Source organism: Panthera pardus, unplaced genomic scaffold, assembly GCF_024362965.1.
Source record: "Panthera pardus isolate Hobbes unplaced genomic scaffold, ASM2436296v1 HiC_scaffold_13, whole genome shotgun sequence".
Classification (NCBI taxonomy): domain Eukaryota; kingdom Metazoa; phylum Chordata; class Mammalia; order Carnivora; family Felidae; genus Panthera; species Panthera pardus.
Genome location: NW_026526688.1, coordinates 120,130,879 through 120,146,494, shown reverse-complemented (window position 1 = coordinate 120,146,494; position 15,616 = coordinate 120,130,879). Strand labels below are relative to the sequence as shown.

At 37.3% G+C, this 15,616-nt stretch overlaps 1 protein-coding gene across 1 annotated transcript in view; it reads left to right on the top strand.

Annotated features, from left to right (window-relative positions):
- The first annotated feature begins 1,048 nt into the window (after positions 1–1,048).
- Positions 1,049–15,616, top strand: part of BANK1 (B cell scaffold protein with ankyrin repeats 1) — a 312,636-nt gene continuing 298,068 nt past the window's right edge. Inside the window, exons 1-2 of the mRNA XM_053900708.1 lie at positions 1,049–1,104; positions 1,455–1,900. Coding sequence (XP_053756683.1) covers positions 1,049–1,104; positions 1,455–1,900 — 502 coding nt within the window. The remainder of the gene's footprint in view (positions 1,105–1,454; positions 1,901–15,616) is intronic.

Here is a 15,616-nt window from a genome sequence, read left to right as displayed (position 1 = left end):
AATGTACTTAATTATCCTGTGTATTTTAAATCTTATTCTATGTATATTAGAAGGACGGTGTCATAAAATTACATAGCTGGCAAAGACTTGAAGGTAATTATTTCCATTTCTTCATTTAACTATGATGGTACAAGGCTCAGAAATATTCAGAATTGTCCTCGTTGCCCAGATAGCAAGGTGGAGAGCCAAAATGGCAATGACAGCCTTCTCACTTCCGGTCCAGGGCTTTCCCCACATGAGGTTGTTCCATACATAGGACATATACAATGTGCTATCTGAGACTATCCTTATTAATAAATCTTTGTGTGCGGGGAGGGAGTGAGCATTGTGTATTTCTATGGAATAAACTGAAATGCCTTTGAAGATCTGGACACTTAATTGGGGAGCATAAGATGTAATTCTTATGTCTCTTCCTTCTTCCTCAAAGTCATCGTTGAAGTATCTTTTGTGAAGAATGAATATATTTTTATATAAACACACACATACACATATATGTAAGATATGTATATATAATACACACAAACACACATGCAAATGTATCAGTTAGGACCCTGTCTCCACAGTGGCTTGTTTAAAAAAGATGTACACATTAGTTAGAATTGAATTCTGAAAATATTTAGCAAGGGTTTGTACGTTCCCTGCAAACCAAACCCTCTGTCTTTATTGTACTGAGCTCTCTTAGTAAACAGGTATTTATAGAAGACTATACACTTAACTTGTCAATATGATAAATTAGATAGTCTCTTGTTATGTTAGTTCCAATAAAGAAAGTCAACTTAAAGTTGATAACGACATTAAAGGAACTACCAGAAAGTAGAGAAATGTACGTGACAGTTTTCAAAATTGCTGACATTTCACATATTTCTCTAAGTTTTCTTCATCGTGGCATAAACTACAAAAACTAATCGAGTTATGTGGAAAAGTTAACATTTTGGATACTTTGATATTTATGGTATTCCTAAAAAAGACTGTATGAGATAAATAGTGGCTACACAGCTCTCCCTTTTAGATTTCTTTTCTAAAAAAGAGGGAGAGGAACATTTAAACCATGAACTATTATCAAATCTTCAATTTGATCTTCAAAAATATTTTCAATTTCAAAAGGTAAATTACTAAGTTAGAGAACCTTGAGAGAAGAAGGGGCATTTATATTAAGGATCTGGGCGAAGTCTGAGTATTTCTCAGTCTTCGAAGCAAGCAAAGTTAAACCCTTACTTGGAGAATCTATTTCAATCCACGTCTTATTTTTTACCAGTTCTGACTTGGAGCAGGAGAGGAAAATAAATTTTATACGGTTTTTAAAATCACTTTGCAATTTATGAATCTAGCCTACACAGTATGGGCAAAATGAAATATATAAAAAAAAAATCAACTGTATATCTGCATCTACATCTTTGTATCTTTATTTATATAACCAGATCCATATATCTGTATCTATCGCTCCCCTTTCCCAGCAAGTGTCTACATCTGGTATCCCTATTTCTTCCCGGAAGTGGGGACAAAGTGGAAGACCTAGAATGGGACAAAAGCTGGAGTCACAGGTATCGCAGATCTAAGATCTCCGGAGTGAACAGGCCCAGAGAGTGTAGGAGAAACGAGAGCTGCCTAAAAAGCAGGCAAGCGCAAGCTCCTGGGCAGTTTCACTTCCTCAGGGCGCCCTCGCAAGGCCTCGTGGTGACCCTGTGGCCTGAGCCCACGGGCTGCGTTTCCGGGCCCTGCGGCCAGACCCGCCCGTGGTGGGCTGACGAAGGGGGGCGTCTAGAGACGATCTCGCCGGGAATCTCGGGCAGCAGAGTCCTGTCCGCAGGCTGCCTGGCTTCAGCCGCCGCGATGCTGCCTGCAGCGTCGGGCCGGGCGGGCGCGAGCCGGGAGCGGGCCCCCGGCAGCCCAGCGCCCCCAGGTGGGTGTTCGCGCGTGCGGGCGGCGGGAGGGCGAGGCCGGCCGCGCGGCTCCGGGGCTCGGCGGAGACTGCGCGCGCACCCTTCGGCGATCATTGCACTCGGGCTGCTGACGCCCGCGCGCGGCGGGAACCGGGGCACCGGAGCTGCCCCTTTCTTCCCGCCGCGTCTGCCGCTCGGCTGGCGACCGGGCTCCAACTGTAATGGGGGTGGGGGGAGGGGAGTGTGGTCTCTGGAGGGGCGGTCTGTCCGGGATGAAGTGGGAGCGCCTCTCGTTCGTCCCGTCAAAGTCCGCAACTTCGGAGTGCCTGGAACTTTCCAGAGCGCGTGGGACAGGGCCCTCTAGTTTCTCCAGGCACCTGGGAATGGGTTTTAAAGTTAACCGCGTGTTTTAAAGTTCTGCGTCCTGAAAATTGTGTCAGCATGGGTTTTTTTTTGCAAAACCGCTTGTCCGGTTTACCTGCCCAGCCTTTCAGAATCCAACCCGGTAAATTTCTGGGATGGGCTGGGATCCGTTTAGCGGACGGGCTACTCTGGGTAGAGACCCCTCACTCCGCAGATTTTGCTACCTTGGTCAAAGGAGAAGCAGTCAGTGTGGTTGAATACATAAATGGATGTTAAGGCAGTTGTACTCAGTTCTTTTTGAGTGTTTTAAATGGATTTGTGAACTAATGATTGATTATAAAGTGTCCAGTTTTGAAATAAAAAAAAAAAAAAAGCCTTCACTTGGGTATTAAGATTACTGGAGTTGTTCACAGTGAGAAATACAACAAGAAAATCTGAAAATACTAATTAGCCGAATAGAATTCTCCATAGCTTCCTAGCATTTTTAAAGGTCATGCTGCTTCTCTTGGATAGTGTGCATGTTTGACAAATACATTTTAAAAGACTGCGTTTCTTAAAATGGGAAGCATGTTTGTGATTTAAATGAGAAGAAAAAAATTAGAGCCCACGATATCTTGATGTGCTAACATTTATGATTTCAGCTTAACAATTTAGTTAAATAGAATGGGCTACGATTTGTGCAAACTTCATGATTGAACGGTTTAGCCAGAAAATGACTTTTATTCCCCTCGATAGTCAGGTAATACTTTGAGGTACTTGCTATTGTGAATAATGCTAGAGTGATGCGACCCAGTATTTAGTTCTGATTATTCCTGTGCCTCCTGTGTGATTTCCCCCATCTCCTTTGCTCCTTCCCAATGTGGTATTTATCACTTGCTTCATTTACCTCCTTTGGCCAAGGTAATTACATTTTTTTTCTTACAAGGAGCTGACTTTTGGTATTAACCCATGCCTCTTCCTAGGCATGGGTTGTCTTCTATGAGTAGTTCTGATTAATTCTTCTCATATATGGAGAGCTTTTTTGTGTGTCCTTTCTGTCTGCTTTGGACAAATGTTACCACAGCATGGTAGATTTTAGCTTAATGTGGCACGTTGTGGTGAAATTAGTTCACTGCTTCATTTTAGAGAAGAGAAAGCTGAGACCCAAGTAGTGATTTTCCCATGGTCACATAACTAATTATTATTTGAAGATCATCTATTCATCACGTCACCAACAACCTTTTATCCCCCTACAAAAGTTGTGTAGTTATGTGAGTATAAAATGGTAAACACTGTGAGTATCCAACTTGTCTTTTAATGGAAGCAGGAAAGATATGATACCCAGTACTAAAACAATGTAAAAATGTGCATAGTGGATGAAAATTCTATTTAGAAATGTATTTTTCTGGTTTATGTTTAACTAGATACTGGCCACCAATGTCCAAATGAGAAATTCTTTCTTTGCTTTATTCCAAACCTAGTGATTTTAGAAACAAATTTAACTACTACCTTCAATAAGGACTGTTTATTTATTAAAGCACAGACTGTTACCCACCCCGTAGTTTTTGTGTATTTTTTATTAATATTATTTGATGCCTTTTATGAAGGGAGTTAAATACATAATTAGCTTAAAAACAAATCATCTGGGGCGCCTCTGTCAGTAAAGTGTCTGACTTCGGCTCAGGTCATGATCTCAAGGCTCCTGGGTTTGAGCCCCGTTGGGGTCTATGCTGACAGCTCGGAGCCTGGAGTGTGCTTTGGATTCTGTGTCTCCCTGGGTCGCCTCCCCTCCCCTGTGCACTTGTGTTCTCTCTCTCCGCCCCCCCCCCCCAAAAAAATAAACAGTAAAAAATTTTTAAAAAACCCAGAAGGCATCTACCGTGATTCACCATGTGCTCGATGCTTATGTATAACTTGTGAGAGACACGGTTTGTCTGGGTCTCTCTCTCTGTCATGAAGTTCTTGAAGATTTGAAGCTTTTTATTCTGTCTTCAGTCTTCTAACATAGCAAATAACCTTGATTTCTCCTTCCAAGAAAATACCTTGGTTCTTGTTCTGGCAACTGGTAAAACTTGCCTTCTTCAGACCAGCTGGAAACGTTCAGATAAAGTTGCTTTTGCTGAGATTTTAAAAGAGAGGTAGCTCTCTTAGGGCGTTTTCATTTTAACGGGAATAATTCTGTAATATCTAATGCTTAGGGTTCCAGACTTAAACAGCAGTGTATGTGGTGTGTACTTGGAGAACCAGGGGGAACTTTTTCACCACATCTATCTGAACACATTGTAGGTGATCATGCCCTACTTTTGAAGGCCTATGGACTCAGATTGCCTCACATCAGTCCAGCTTTATTGATTATTTGCTGTTCAATCTTAGACATATAACTAAATCTGTTATTACCTCAGTTTATCCATTTAAAAAGCAAAAGTGGAGACAATAATAATCCTTATTCAAAAGAGTCTTTTTGAGGATTAGAAGAGAAAATACGTGTGAAGTGATTTTCAGGGTGCCAGAGCAAATAGTAATTGCTTAGTACATGTTAGCTATTATTTTAATGCTTAGGTCATTGGTCAATAGTGTAATATTTACATATAAAAGATAGAGTTTTTTTGGAGAAAACAAACTCTCTGTTTATGGAGAAAATAAAATAAAATTGGGGGAAAACTTGAATGAAGCCATCAAGTTCCCACATGAAACAAATTAGGGCATATGGCTTCCTGTAGAAAGATAGTGCTATATCCTTGGGGAAATATTGTGGGTAATAGTTGTGAGAGGAGAAAAAAAAAACCCACAATGAGAAGAACTAAGGATAGAGTGATTAAAAGGGCTTTAGACTAGGGCATTTACAGGAAAGAATAAAATGGGAATGATTAAGACAAATTGAGAGCATGTTTTATTTACCCATATCACAGTACCAGTTATGATCTAGTTAAAAAATATAAATATATGTGGAAAAGTAAGCATCAAACTGAAAATTATGGGATCATTCATTGAATTATAAGAAGATGGAGAATCTACCCAAATATTTACTGCTTGGTTAAAAAAAATCCAATGTAAAGAATATCATTCCTGCCAAATATAAGTCACACGTTTTAAGAATTTAAATAGCTGTTACCTGATTACCTAAGTTACAGTTGCTATTTTATTACTTTATATATTATGTAATATCATACAGTAATTTTAGAGACAGCTATGAAATAAGAATAGGAAGGGCAAACATTCCAGAAGTTATTATTTAAAAATAAGCTGTCATATGGCCTTGTAATTCTTTCCTATTCTAAATATAAAGAATAGTATCCAAGTTTCACTGCAGACATTGAAATAGTCCAGGTGGTAAAAATACCAAATATTATATGGAATTATACCCGCTTTGTGTTTATTTTTCACTCAGATAAAAAGAATGATTTTTTTTAGACATTTACCACTGAATAGAAATGTCTTTGTTGTTTTCAAGTGCTCCTCACTGAAATAATCCAGAAAGACCACTTCCCTTTATAATCCTAAGAAGTGATTTATCAATGCCTTACGTATGGTCTTTTACAAGATTTCCTTTGTATCCAATTAATTAAAATAAGTTATGTTTTATCATACTTTGTCATCTTTTCCTTTCTTTTAAGCTCTTCTGCTTTTCTGTATTAGTAATTCCCATGCTTCATTTTTTATGTGTTCTGCTTTATAAAGAAGACATACTAAAAAAGTACAAGAATAGTTTCTGACTTGGAATTTCATTTGCCATGTGCCTCATTTTGGGGTTATGATCCGTGCTGAAGACTAAGCATCATCCTTTGATTAGGATCAATATTTTCACTCATTTTTTTTTGTTCTAATATAGCCATAGAAAGGATCATGCCTAACTGTCAGAAAAATAACATAGTGTCAAGACCACTTGAAGTTTTGGCCTTCTTTTAATAGCTGCCACTAATTGTGTTACTACTTTGAATTCATATGATATGGATATCACATTACCTTGATAGGTGAGAGCATCAAATTAGCACCTACTTTGAACAAGAAGTTATATGGTTCAGTATAATTACATGAAAATATTTAATAATTCATTGTGTTATTTCGTTTCCTACAAGAACTTGTCTAAACTATTAAAGTTGTAACTTCCAAGTCATCATACCTTTTTAGGAAGAGTTTAGAGAGCAGAGAAATACATCAAAGATGTGGGAAAGAAACATACCACATCAAAGTGGTATGATTCTGTAAAATCATGTCACTAGAATGACAACTTGTAGAGTATTTCTTGTGACTGTGCAAAATCCCTAAGGTTTACACATTTTCCTCCTTGGTTGATCACATTTTATTTAGATTTAATAGACTGATTAAAAGTTTCAGGAGACAACTGCATTTTTAGTACAATTAGTGAACTGCTGCATCACTAATGAGAAAGTCAGTGAGATAAAATTGAGGCAAAATTCTACCTTTATTTCAGTTAATGAGATAATTTCCTTAATTCTCTCATCACTTGTCAATAAAAGTTTAAAACTTTCACTACTCCAGGCACTTATCTATAGACTGAGAACCATCCTTTATCATGTCCCATCCATCCGTGCTTGTGTTAAATGGGTAAAACCGTGGGTCATTCAGATTCCTGGAAATAGTCACTTGGGTCAAGTATAGGCATTTAAGAGGCAGCTTGCTGCCTTTGCTTACTGGCCAGTGATGTGTGTTGTCTGCTTTTACAGATTTGTTGGACTCAACAAAGCCTTTCTTTCCTTTCAAACAAGAGATAATAAGACTGTTGTCAGTGGAAGGGGGAAGGATAATGTTTAATGACACACAATAGAGGATGACAGCCAGTTGACTCTTGTCCACGATGGATCATTAGCAAGATGAATGGAGAGAATTAAGGAGGACTGAAAGAGGGAGTAGTCTTAGTTTCCGACTTTCCATTTCCAGGCCACCTGCACTTGTTTTTCTGATCTGGTCTCCATAAGATGACTGTGGTATCTTTACACTCATATTCTTTTTAGGTAAGGTAGTTTGAATGACTTTCTCTTTTTTTGGAGGAAAAAAATACATTTGGGGCTAGAATACCTGTATTTCTCAAATACTGTCTCTTCTGTTTCCATAAGCTTCTTCCCTTTTAGAGAGTTATTGTTAAGATGATGTCTATTCTGCATCTTTCATCGAAAGTTAAACAATCTGTGAATCAGGTCTTTTATGCACTGAGAATAGGATGCCTTCTAAGTCTAGTGGTTCTCCTGATAAGAATATTTGGAGTTATCTCACTTGATTACTGAAATTGAAGAAAATCCATGCAGTTATTTTTGTCTCTAAATTTAAAGTCCCTAGAGTTGGTGAGGAAATAATTCACTCAAAGGTTAATATTCTAAGAGTTAAGCACTATTAAGAAGTTTAGAATTTTGAATTATATAGTTATAAAATTGTATTAATCATAAAATTACAATAGTGTTTTTTAATAGTTTTAATAGGATGTTTTTACTTCCTTAAAAATTGATAGCATATTACTTCTAGCAGATTTTAAAAATGTATTTAAATCAAGGCCTACAGAGAGAATGCTTATGACATTTAATCTTAGTCAAGAAGAAAGAGGAGGTATAAAAGTAGCATAACTTACTAGCTAGTATCGCAGTCCCTCTGGGGGATTAAGTTTTTCAAACTTAAAGCCAGCTGAGAAATCAGCATTTATTAAATGAACCATACTCTTCCCAGTAAACTGAAATACAGTTGATGCTTAAGCAACAGGGATTTGAACTGTAAGGGTCCACTTATACACGTTTTTTGTTTTTTAATAAATAAAGTATAATACTGTAAGTGTATTTTCTCTTCTGCATGATTTTGTTGATATTTTCTTGTCTCTAGCTTATTTTATTGTAAGAATATAGTATATAATACATATATAAAATCTGTGTTAATAGACTGTTTATGCTATTGAAAAGGCCTCCAGTCAATAGTAGGCTATTGGTAGTTAAGTTTTGGGGGAATCACAAGTTATAGGAGGGTTTTTGACTGCATAAGGGGTTGATGCCTCTAACCCCCACATTGTTCAAGTGTCATCTATTCCATTTTTGCCATACCACAAAGTCTCATGTATCCTGGAATCTGCATTCTGAATTGTCTATTCTGTTCCACTCATGTATTTGTTTATTTCCAAGCCAATATCTGCTAAGGAAAGTTCTCCTGAGGGATCTTCTTTATTTGATTTTATTTTTTAATTTTTTTTAATGTTTAATTTTGAAAGAAAGAGAGAGAGAGAGACAGAGCATGAGTGGGGGAGGGGCAGAGAGCGAGGAAGACACAGAATCCGAAGCAGGCTCCAGGCTCTGAGCTGTCAGCACAGAGCCCAACACGGGGCTCAAACTCATGAACTGTGACATTATGACCTGAGCCAAAGTTGGACATTTAACCTACTGAGCCACCCAGGTGCCCCCTGAGGGATCTTCTTTTCCATAATTTTCTTATTTAAGAAATCCCATAAATTTCTTATTTATTATTAGTTTTTCATTACTTACGTTAGATTATTTTATCTACTTCTCCCCCTTCCATGAAACAATTGGAATATTGTGTAACATTTGATTTGGAGACACTTAATGACAGCAATCTAGCCATTTTAGGCAGAAAGAACTTTGATATAGGAAATTAGCTTTTACATATTTGGTGTAAAGGATTTGGGAGCGATCTCTAGTCTGGACCACCAGGAATAATTTTCCTAACTAGGCTATGGGAACCAGTTTTCATAAGTGGCCAGGGGCATCTGCTATTTTATAACCATCAGGAAGCTGGGGAATCAGGAAGAATGAGCTGTTGGCACCTGAAAGAGACTGGTGCCAGGATCCCAAGAATTTCTGGCTCATGAGCCATCTTCTATTTGCTGGATCTGCACCAATAAAAATAGATGCCTTTCATTGCATTGGAATTGTATTATATTTATATACTTATTTGGGGAGAATCAACTTTAAATGCTATTAAATCTTCTATTGGATTAATTTGAGTAGAAAATTCTGTGTATAAAAGGTCCTAGGTTTCAGAAGAAATATATAGTAACTTGGTTTATTTAAACCACATGACGAAGTTGGAAACTTTCCACTCACTCATGTTATAACCACATGAAAGTTGAACTTTCCTGTTGTGGTTCTACGAGTAAATGTAACAAGAGTTTGCTTTCTATATTTAAAATGTCTTTCCAGGTAAATGAATTTTCTCACAAAATTTATTCTTTGAATCATTAATTGTTACCTTTGCATTAATATTATAGGAAGGAAAATATCTAATGTTTTATTAGTTTTAAACAGTATAAGATGTTACAATGAAAAAAAAGCATGCACAACCTTTTTAAAGGAATGTTGTTAATGTTTTATTTATTTTTGACAGAGAGACAAGAGTGTGAACGGCAGAGGGGCAGTGAGAAAGGGAAACACAGAATCCAAAGCAGGCTCCAGGCTCTGAGCTGTCAGTACAGAGCCAGACTGGGGGCTTGAACTCACGAACACGAGATCATGACCTGAGCTGAAGTAGGAAGCTTAACTGACTGAGCCACCCAGGTGCCCCTTAAAAGAAATTTAAGATAGATCTTTGGATATACATATAGAATTGCAGTTTAAAATATATCAAGATTTTTATTGTATTATAGAACAGTCACCTATTCTCCTAATCTCTCACCTGTTTTCCTATACATTTTTCCAATTTAACACCGTAAATATATTTTCAAGATAACTAAATATGTCTATGTTTGTGGATTGATTCTCTATATCAATATCTGTAACTATTCATATCAACTCAAATATTGAAACTGTCACTTATTGTATAATTTTAAACAAATTACTCATCTAAAATCCAATTTCTTGGGGAACCCGAGTGGCTGGCTCAGTCAGTTAAGCTGTGGACTCTTGATTTCAGCTCATGTCATGATCTTACGGTTTGTGAGATCGAGCCCCACTTAGAGCTCCACGCTGAGAGTGCACAGAGCTTGCTTCTGATTCTCTCTCCCTCTCTGTCTGCTCCTCCCCCACTCATGCTTACTCTCTCTCCAAATAAATAACTTAAAAAAATTCTAAAATCCAATTTATTTATATCTGAGATAAGAAACATATCTATTTTTGATATAATTGAATGTAATTCTGTATGTAAAATGCCTGGAGCATTTGTAGCAGGCGCTTAGCAAACGGCAGGTATTAATACCTTCAGTATTCAAATTTCACTTTTATTAGATGGAATGTGTTTACAGGATTCCTTGTCTGTATTTCTGGTGTCACATCTGAATCTCAAGATTGAGGGCTTCATGTAAAGGTCCTTTTTTGTTCTCCTGTTTAACCTTTCTAATTGTTCTATTAAACACAATAATATCTCAAACATGTTTCTCTGGTTATTCTCTACAGATTGAACTGGATGAAACCTATGGTCTGCCAGGAAAACAAATTATGTGATTTTATATGTGAAATTGTGTTTTGTCTTCAGGGAAACTAGTTAATGGGTAAAGAACAGTTTTCTCCCATTTTGAGAATTCAGTTTTTAAAATAATTAATGTTTATTTATTTTTGAGAGTGAGAGAGAGAGAGAGACAAAGCGCAAGCAAGGGAGGGGCAGAGAGAGAGGGAGACACAGAATCTGAAGCAGGCTCTAAGCTCCGAGCTGTCAACACAGAGCCTGATGTGGAGCTCGAACTCACAAACCACGAGATCATGACCTGAGCCAAAGTTGGGCGCTTAACCGACTGAGCCGCCCAGGCGCCCCAAGAATTTTACATCATATTCTTTTAAAATAAAAATGTGATTGGGGCGCCTGGGTGGCTCGGTCGGTTAAGCGTCCGACTTCGGCTCAGGTCATGATCTCACGGTCCGTGAGTTCGAGCCCCGCGTCGGGCTCTGTGCTGACCGCTCAGAGCCTGGTGCCTGTTTCAGATTCTGTGTCTCCCTCTCTCTCTGCCCCTCCCCTGTTCATGCTCTGTCTCTCTCTGTCTCAAAAATAAATAAACGTTAATAAAATAAAAATGTGATTAATTTTCATTTCTTTATTCTTGAAGATTTAGCCTACAACTATAAAGTATATTATCATACATCCTCTCTGCCCCTCCCTGCAAAGAAGAAAACCAACACACACACAAAAACTGGATAATAGCGGATTCAAAGTCTCTTAGCTTTTGGGATGAAGGCATTTCGAATAGCATACAAGTAAAAATAACAATTGATTTAGTTATATAGGTAAAGATTTAGTGATATCTTCAGAATTGCTTGAATTATGTCTAAGCAGTTTACTCCTAATAGAGTATAAATCTATATAATGTCTCACTTCAATCTTTCAGGGTCCGAAGAATAATAGGAAGGTTCTCCTAAGCAAATTTCTGGTTGAGAGTAACCTATGGGTAATTAGAAAGCACGTGTAATTATAGAAAGAAAGGGAGAGCTTTTCTATTTCGTTTGTGAGGACCAGTCTGCTGTGAAGTTAGCTATTAACACATATTTCATTCCTGCTTCTGCTTAGGAGAATATAGAAGATTCATTAAAAAGTATGTTCATATTTCATTTTATTACGTTAAAATATTTTATTGCTTTATGACTCCTTAGAACAATTTTCTCAACTGGTACATATAAAAACCTAGGCTCCTCATTCTTTAGGTAATTCTGTTACAAGACCTCTCTGTACTCATGATGAAAAGAGGAAAGAACATTTGGTAATACTTGCAGCATAGTAGGTGCTCTGTGATTGATAATTGTCATGCCTGTTGCTAGGTGAAAATGGTGGGCCACGTGGGAGATTATGAAGGGTGATTCATAATTTCTCTTACCTGATGGCCAATACCTGGAAAACCTGAGCTCATGCTTCCAGGGCTTTCTTTTTTAGTACTGTGCTGTTCAATCTGTATTGTGTACCATATGTGTTCCTTGGAGAAAGTGTTCTGTGAAATAAGTTTTGAATGTGCATACTGGGACATTCCATACTGGTCTGATAAATTTCTGCAACTATGTATCTTCAGTTTTCTCTAATCCAATACTTCACGAACACATTTAACCATGGAATGCATTGTCATCTGAACACTGGTAGAGAAAGAGGGTTTTTTGCACCACGTTTTCATCCCTGTTAAAGGGCAAGCAGTTCTTGAGAGGATGGTTCTTTCAAGCCCGAGATCGGTAACACTGCTTTTTGTGCGATTTCCTCAGCTCTTGGGCCTGGCCATCTTTTGAATGAGAGGGAGGTGGGCGTATAATAAGAATAGAAACAGAGGAGGGTATACAGTAGGGAAAATGGCATTGACAGGTTGAGTAAGACACACACAATATGCCTATTTCTTTAATTCCCTTATGATTAATTCTAACTATTCAAATGAGAGCTTTGATTGTGAGATGTGTTAGAGAAAATAGGAATAAAATCAGAAGGGGATTATCTGTTGGGGAAAGTAAAGTAGGAATGAAATGAAACTGGGAACATGTGTAAGGCATTCTAAATATAAGAATATTTTGGACTGTGTGTGTTCACGCAGTTGGTATTTCAATAGCATGTATGCATCTCAACTGATTTTGCAGGTATTTTCATTTGTCAGACTATGTAAACCTGCCACTGTGTGAATAATCATGTAAGCTATGTAAGTGACCTCACATTGTTCAAAAATCGGCATATTATTCATCAGAACATTCCAAAAATAATATCAATTTGACTACTTGGACGTAACCAGATTGTTTCCATGTTAGAAATGTGTGTCAATGAAACACACGTTTGAAGCAAGCGTATCGGTTATTAGAAGTCACCCAAATAAATTATTGCTGAAATATTTTCCTAATGGAAAAAACAGTAACTGATACAAATGCAAATAATTTAAACTGACAATTTTATGTCTTGGAGACTGGCTAACAGTTCAGGTAAGCAACACTACTATGACAGTGACTTTTATTATTCTGATAGATCGGGTGCTCTTGAAAGGAAGGCGTAGCCTCTGGCATCCGTTCAGCAGAGGTAAGCACAGTAAGAGATGTTTGCTGATTAGCTAGTAGCACGGGAGTGACAGTAAAGTAGCCAGTTAAATTTATGAAAAAAGGATAAATGAAGTCGTTGCCATTTCTGAAGGCCCTATTGCTGGGGTGTAAATCTAGCCTCAGATAATAACAGCCCTGGCTTTGGCTTTCTTTTTCAAATTGGTTTGCAGAAGAGCTTTCTTTGATTATGACAAAAAGTATTAAAAATTCACAAAACCTGTCACACAAAGATAATTTAGGGCATTTTCCAATATTAAATTAACTTTTAATCTGATAACAAGTAGTTTAGTTATTTTTACTAAAATGTCTATAACCTTTTAATATAACTTAGCGTATTAAAAAATCTTCTGGGGCAAATAGAAAAACTATGATTAGGGTAGAAAAGTAAATGAAATTTAATATCCTCCATTTGTATCTGGAAGATGAAATAACTTTATTATTCTTTTTCTAGAATAATACATACACGTAATTGAAAATATGTAGAGTGACCAAAAAATAGGAAAAAACACAGTGTATATTCTTCTACTTTTTATTTTTCTGTGTTTACTTTTAACAGTTTTACTTGTTCAGCTTTCTAGTGTTAATATATTTGCTATTTGTGTATGCACTTTAAAGTTACATTTGCTTGGCTATTTGGTGACCTGTCATTTATAAATATTTCAATTTTGCTCTCTCTTCATATAAATTATTGCACAATGTTTACAAACAAAAGGAGAATCCACAGTGATTTTTTGGATAAAGAATAGATCATTATCCATACAAGACTATTACTAATCTAAAGAAAGACTAAACAGTTTTTAATAATATAGGAAATATTTTTCCATTGCACTGGATTTGAAGCCAAAAAAGCACATGATCACCTAATGGCTCTGTCACTAATGAACGCTGTGATCGCTGTGATGCCCAGGAGACATTATGTATATTGATGATCATATTAATTATTTATGAGAATGATTGGCTCATAATAATAGTTCAATTAGTATCTATTATTTTAAGAGAATAACACTGCAGAAATTAAAATTGCTTTCTCTTGGGGCACCTGGGTGGCTCAGTCAGTTAAGTGTTCAACTTAGGCTCAGGTCATGATCTCACAGTTCGTGAGTTCGAGCCCCGTGCTGGGCTCTGTGCTGACAGCTCAGAACCTGGAGCCTGCTTTGGATTCTGTGTCTCCCACTCTCTCTGCCTGCCCCCCTACTCACACTTTTACTCTCTCTCTCTCTCTCCCAAAAATAAATAAACATTAAAAAAATTAAAATTGCTTTCTCTGGGCATTTAGGATTGAGGATATTCGTCAAGAAAGAGTGGACTAATGCCTTCATTATCTTATGCCAGATTAATTATCCTTCATTCATTCACTCTTCAAACATGTATTCCTGATCTGTGCTAGGCTCAGGAAATACATAAAAAGGTAGCTCCAGCCTTCAGGGACTGTATTTAAGTGAAATAGGTATGGAAAAGCTGAATGGCACTATTTCTTTTTATCTTCACTCTAAGTCAACATCAGATGACTCAGAAACCTTCAGCCTCTGAGATCTCAATAATTTAGTCATGAGAACTAGTTAGCAGGGTGAGCTACAGCTAAGAGTGTTTACTGTGACTATTGGGGGTGATTCCTGATGCATAACTTCTGTTCCAGAAAGTCACTACTCATTTCAGAATGCAGTCATGAGTACAGTCCCTTGGGACAGAGTTTTGCAAATTTCAGTCATTCTCACAAAACCTTCCTCAAATTTTTGGCTATAGTACTCTCTTGTTTAAGAAAAAAAAATTTCTTTAAACTAACTTTTTTTTTTCAGCTTACATATGGTTTAAAGGAACATTTATATCAGTACCATAAATGAAAAAATCATTACTCTTTGCCATAAAGAGAAGGTGACCATACAAATAAACAGACTGAAAGTAAACTAGTCTTGAAACAATTTTAAGTAAGGGCAGGCTCTGGACACACAGGTCAACCTCTATTTGATAGTATTGGAGTTCATGAAGTTACAAGAGCTCCAATCTGAGACGCTGTCCTTGACCGAGTCAGGATTAAAGAAGTATTCTAAAGGGAAGGACTTCCTCGCTCCATGATTCCCTGCTACTATGTCTCTGGGAAGTGGGATCCCACCCACTGGCAAATGCTGTCCTCCAAAGACCCATTTCAACTTAAAAAAAAGTGTTGAAATGAAGTTTTCATCAGCACTTACAGGTGTCAGGAATGACGATAAATCCTCTATATAGTTTATCTCATTTAATTCTCACAATAACTGATTTTGTAGGTGCTATTATCTGTATGTTTCATGGGGGAAATCTAAGCTCAGAGAGGTTAATTATTTGCTTGAAGCTGGCTGAATTTGGATTCCAAGACAGCCTGACTCCAAAGCCTGGCTTACTAGCCACTCTATAACTCTCTGAAATGAACTCATTTTATTCTCACACAACTGCATGTGTGCACCCATTTTAGAAAAGCATCCTCCCATGTGG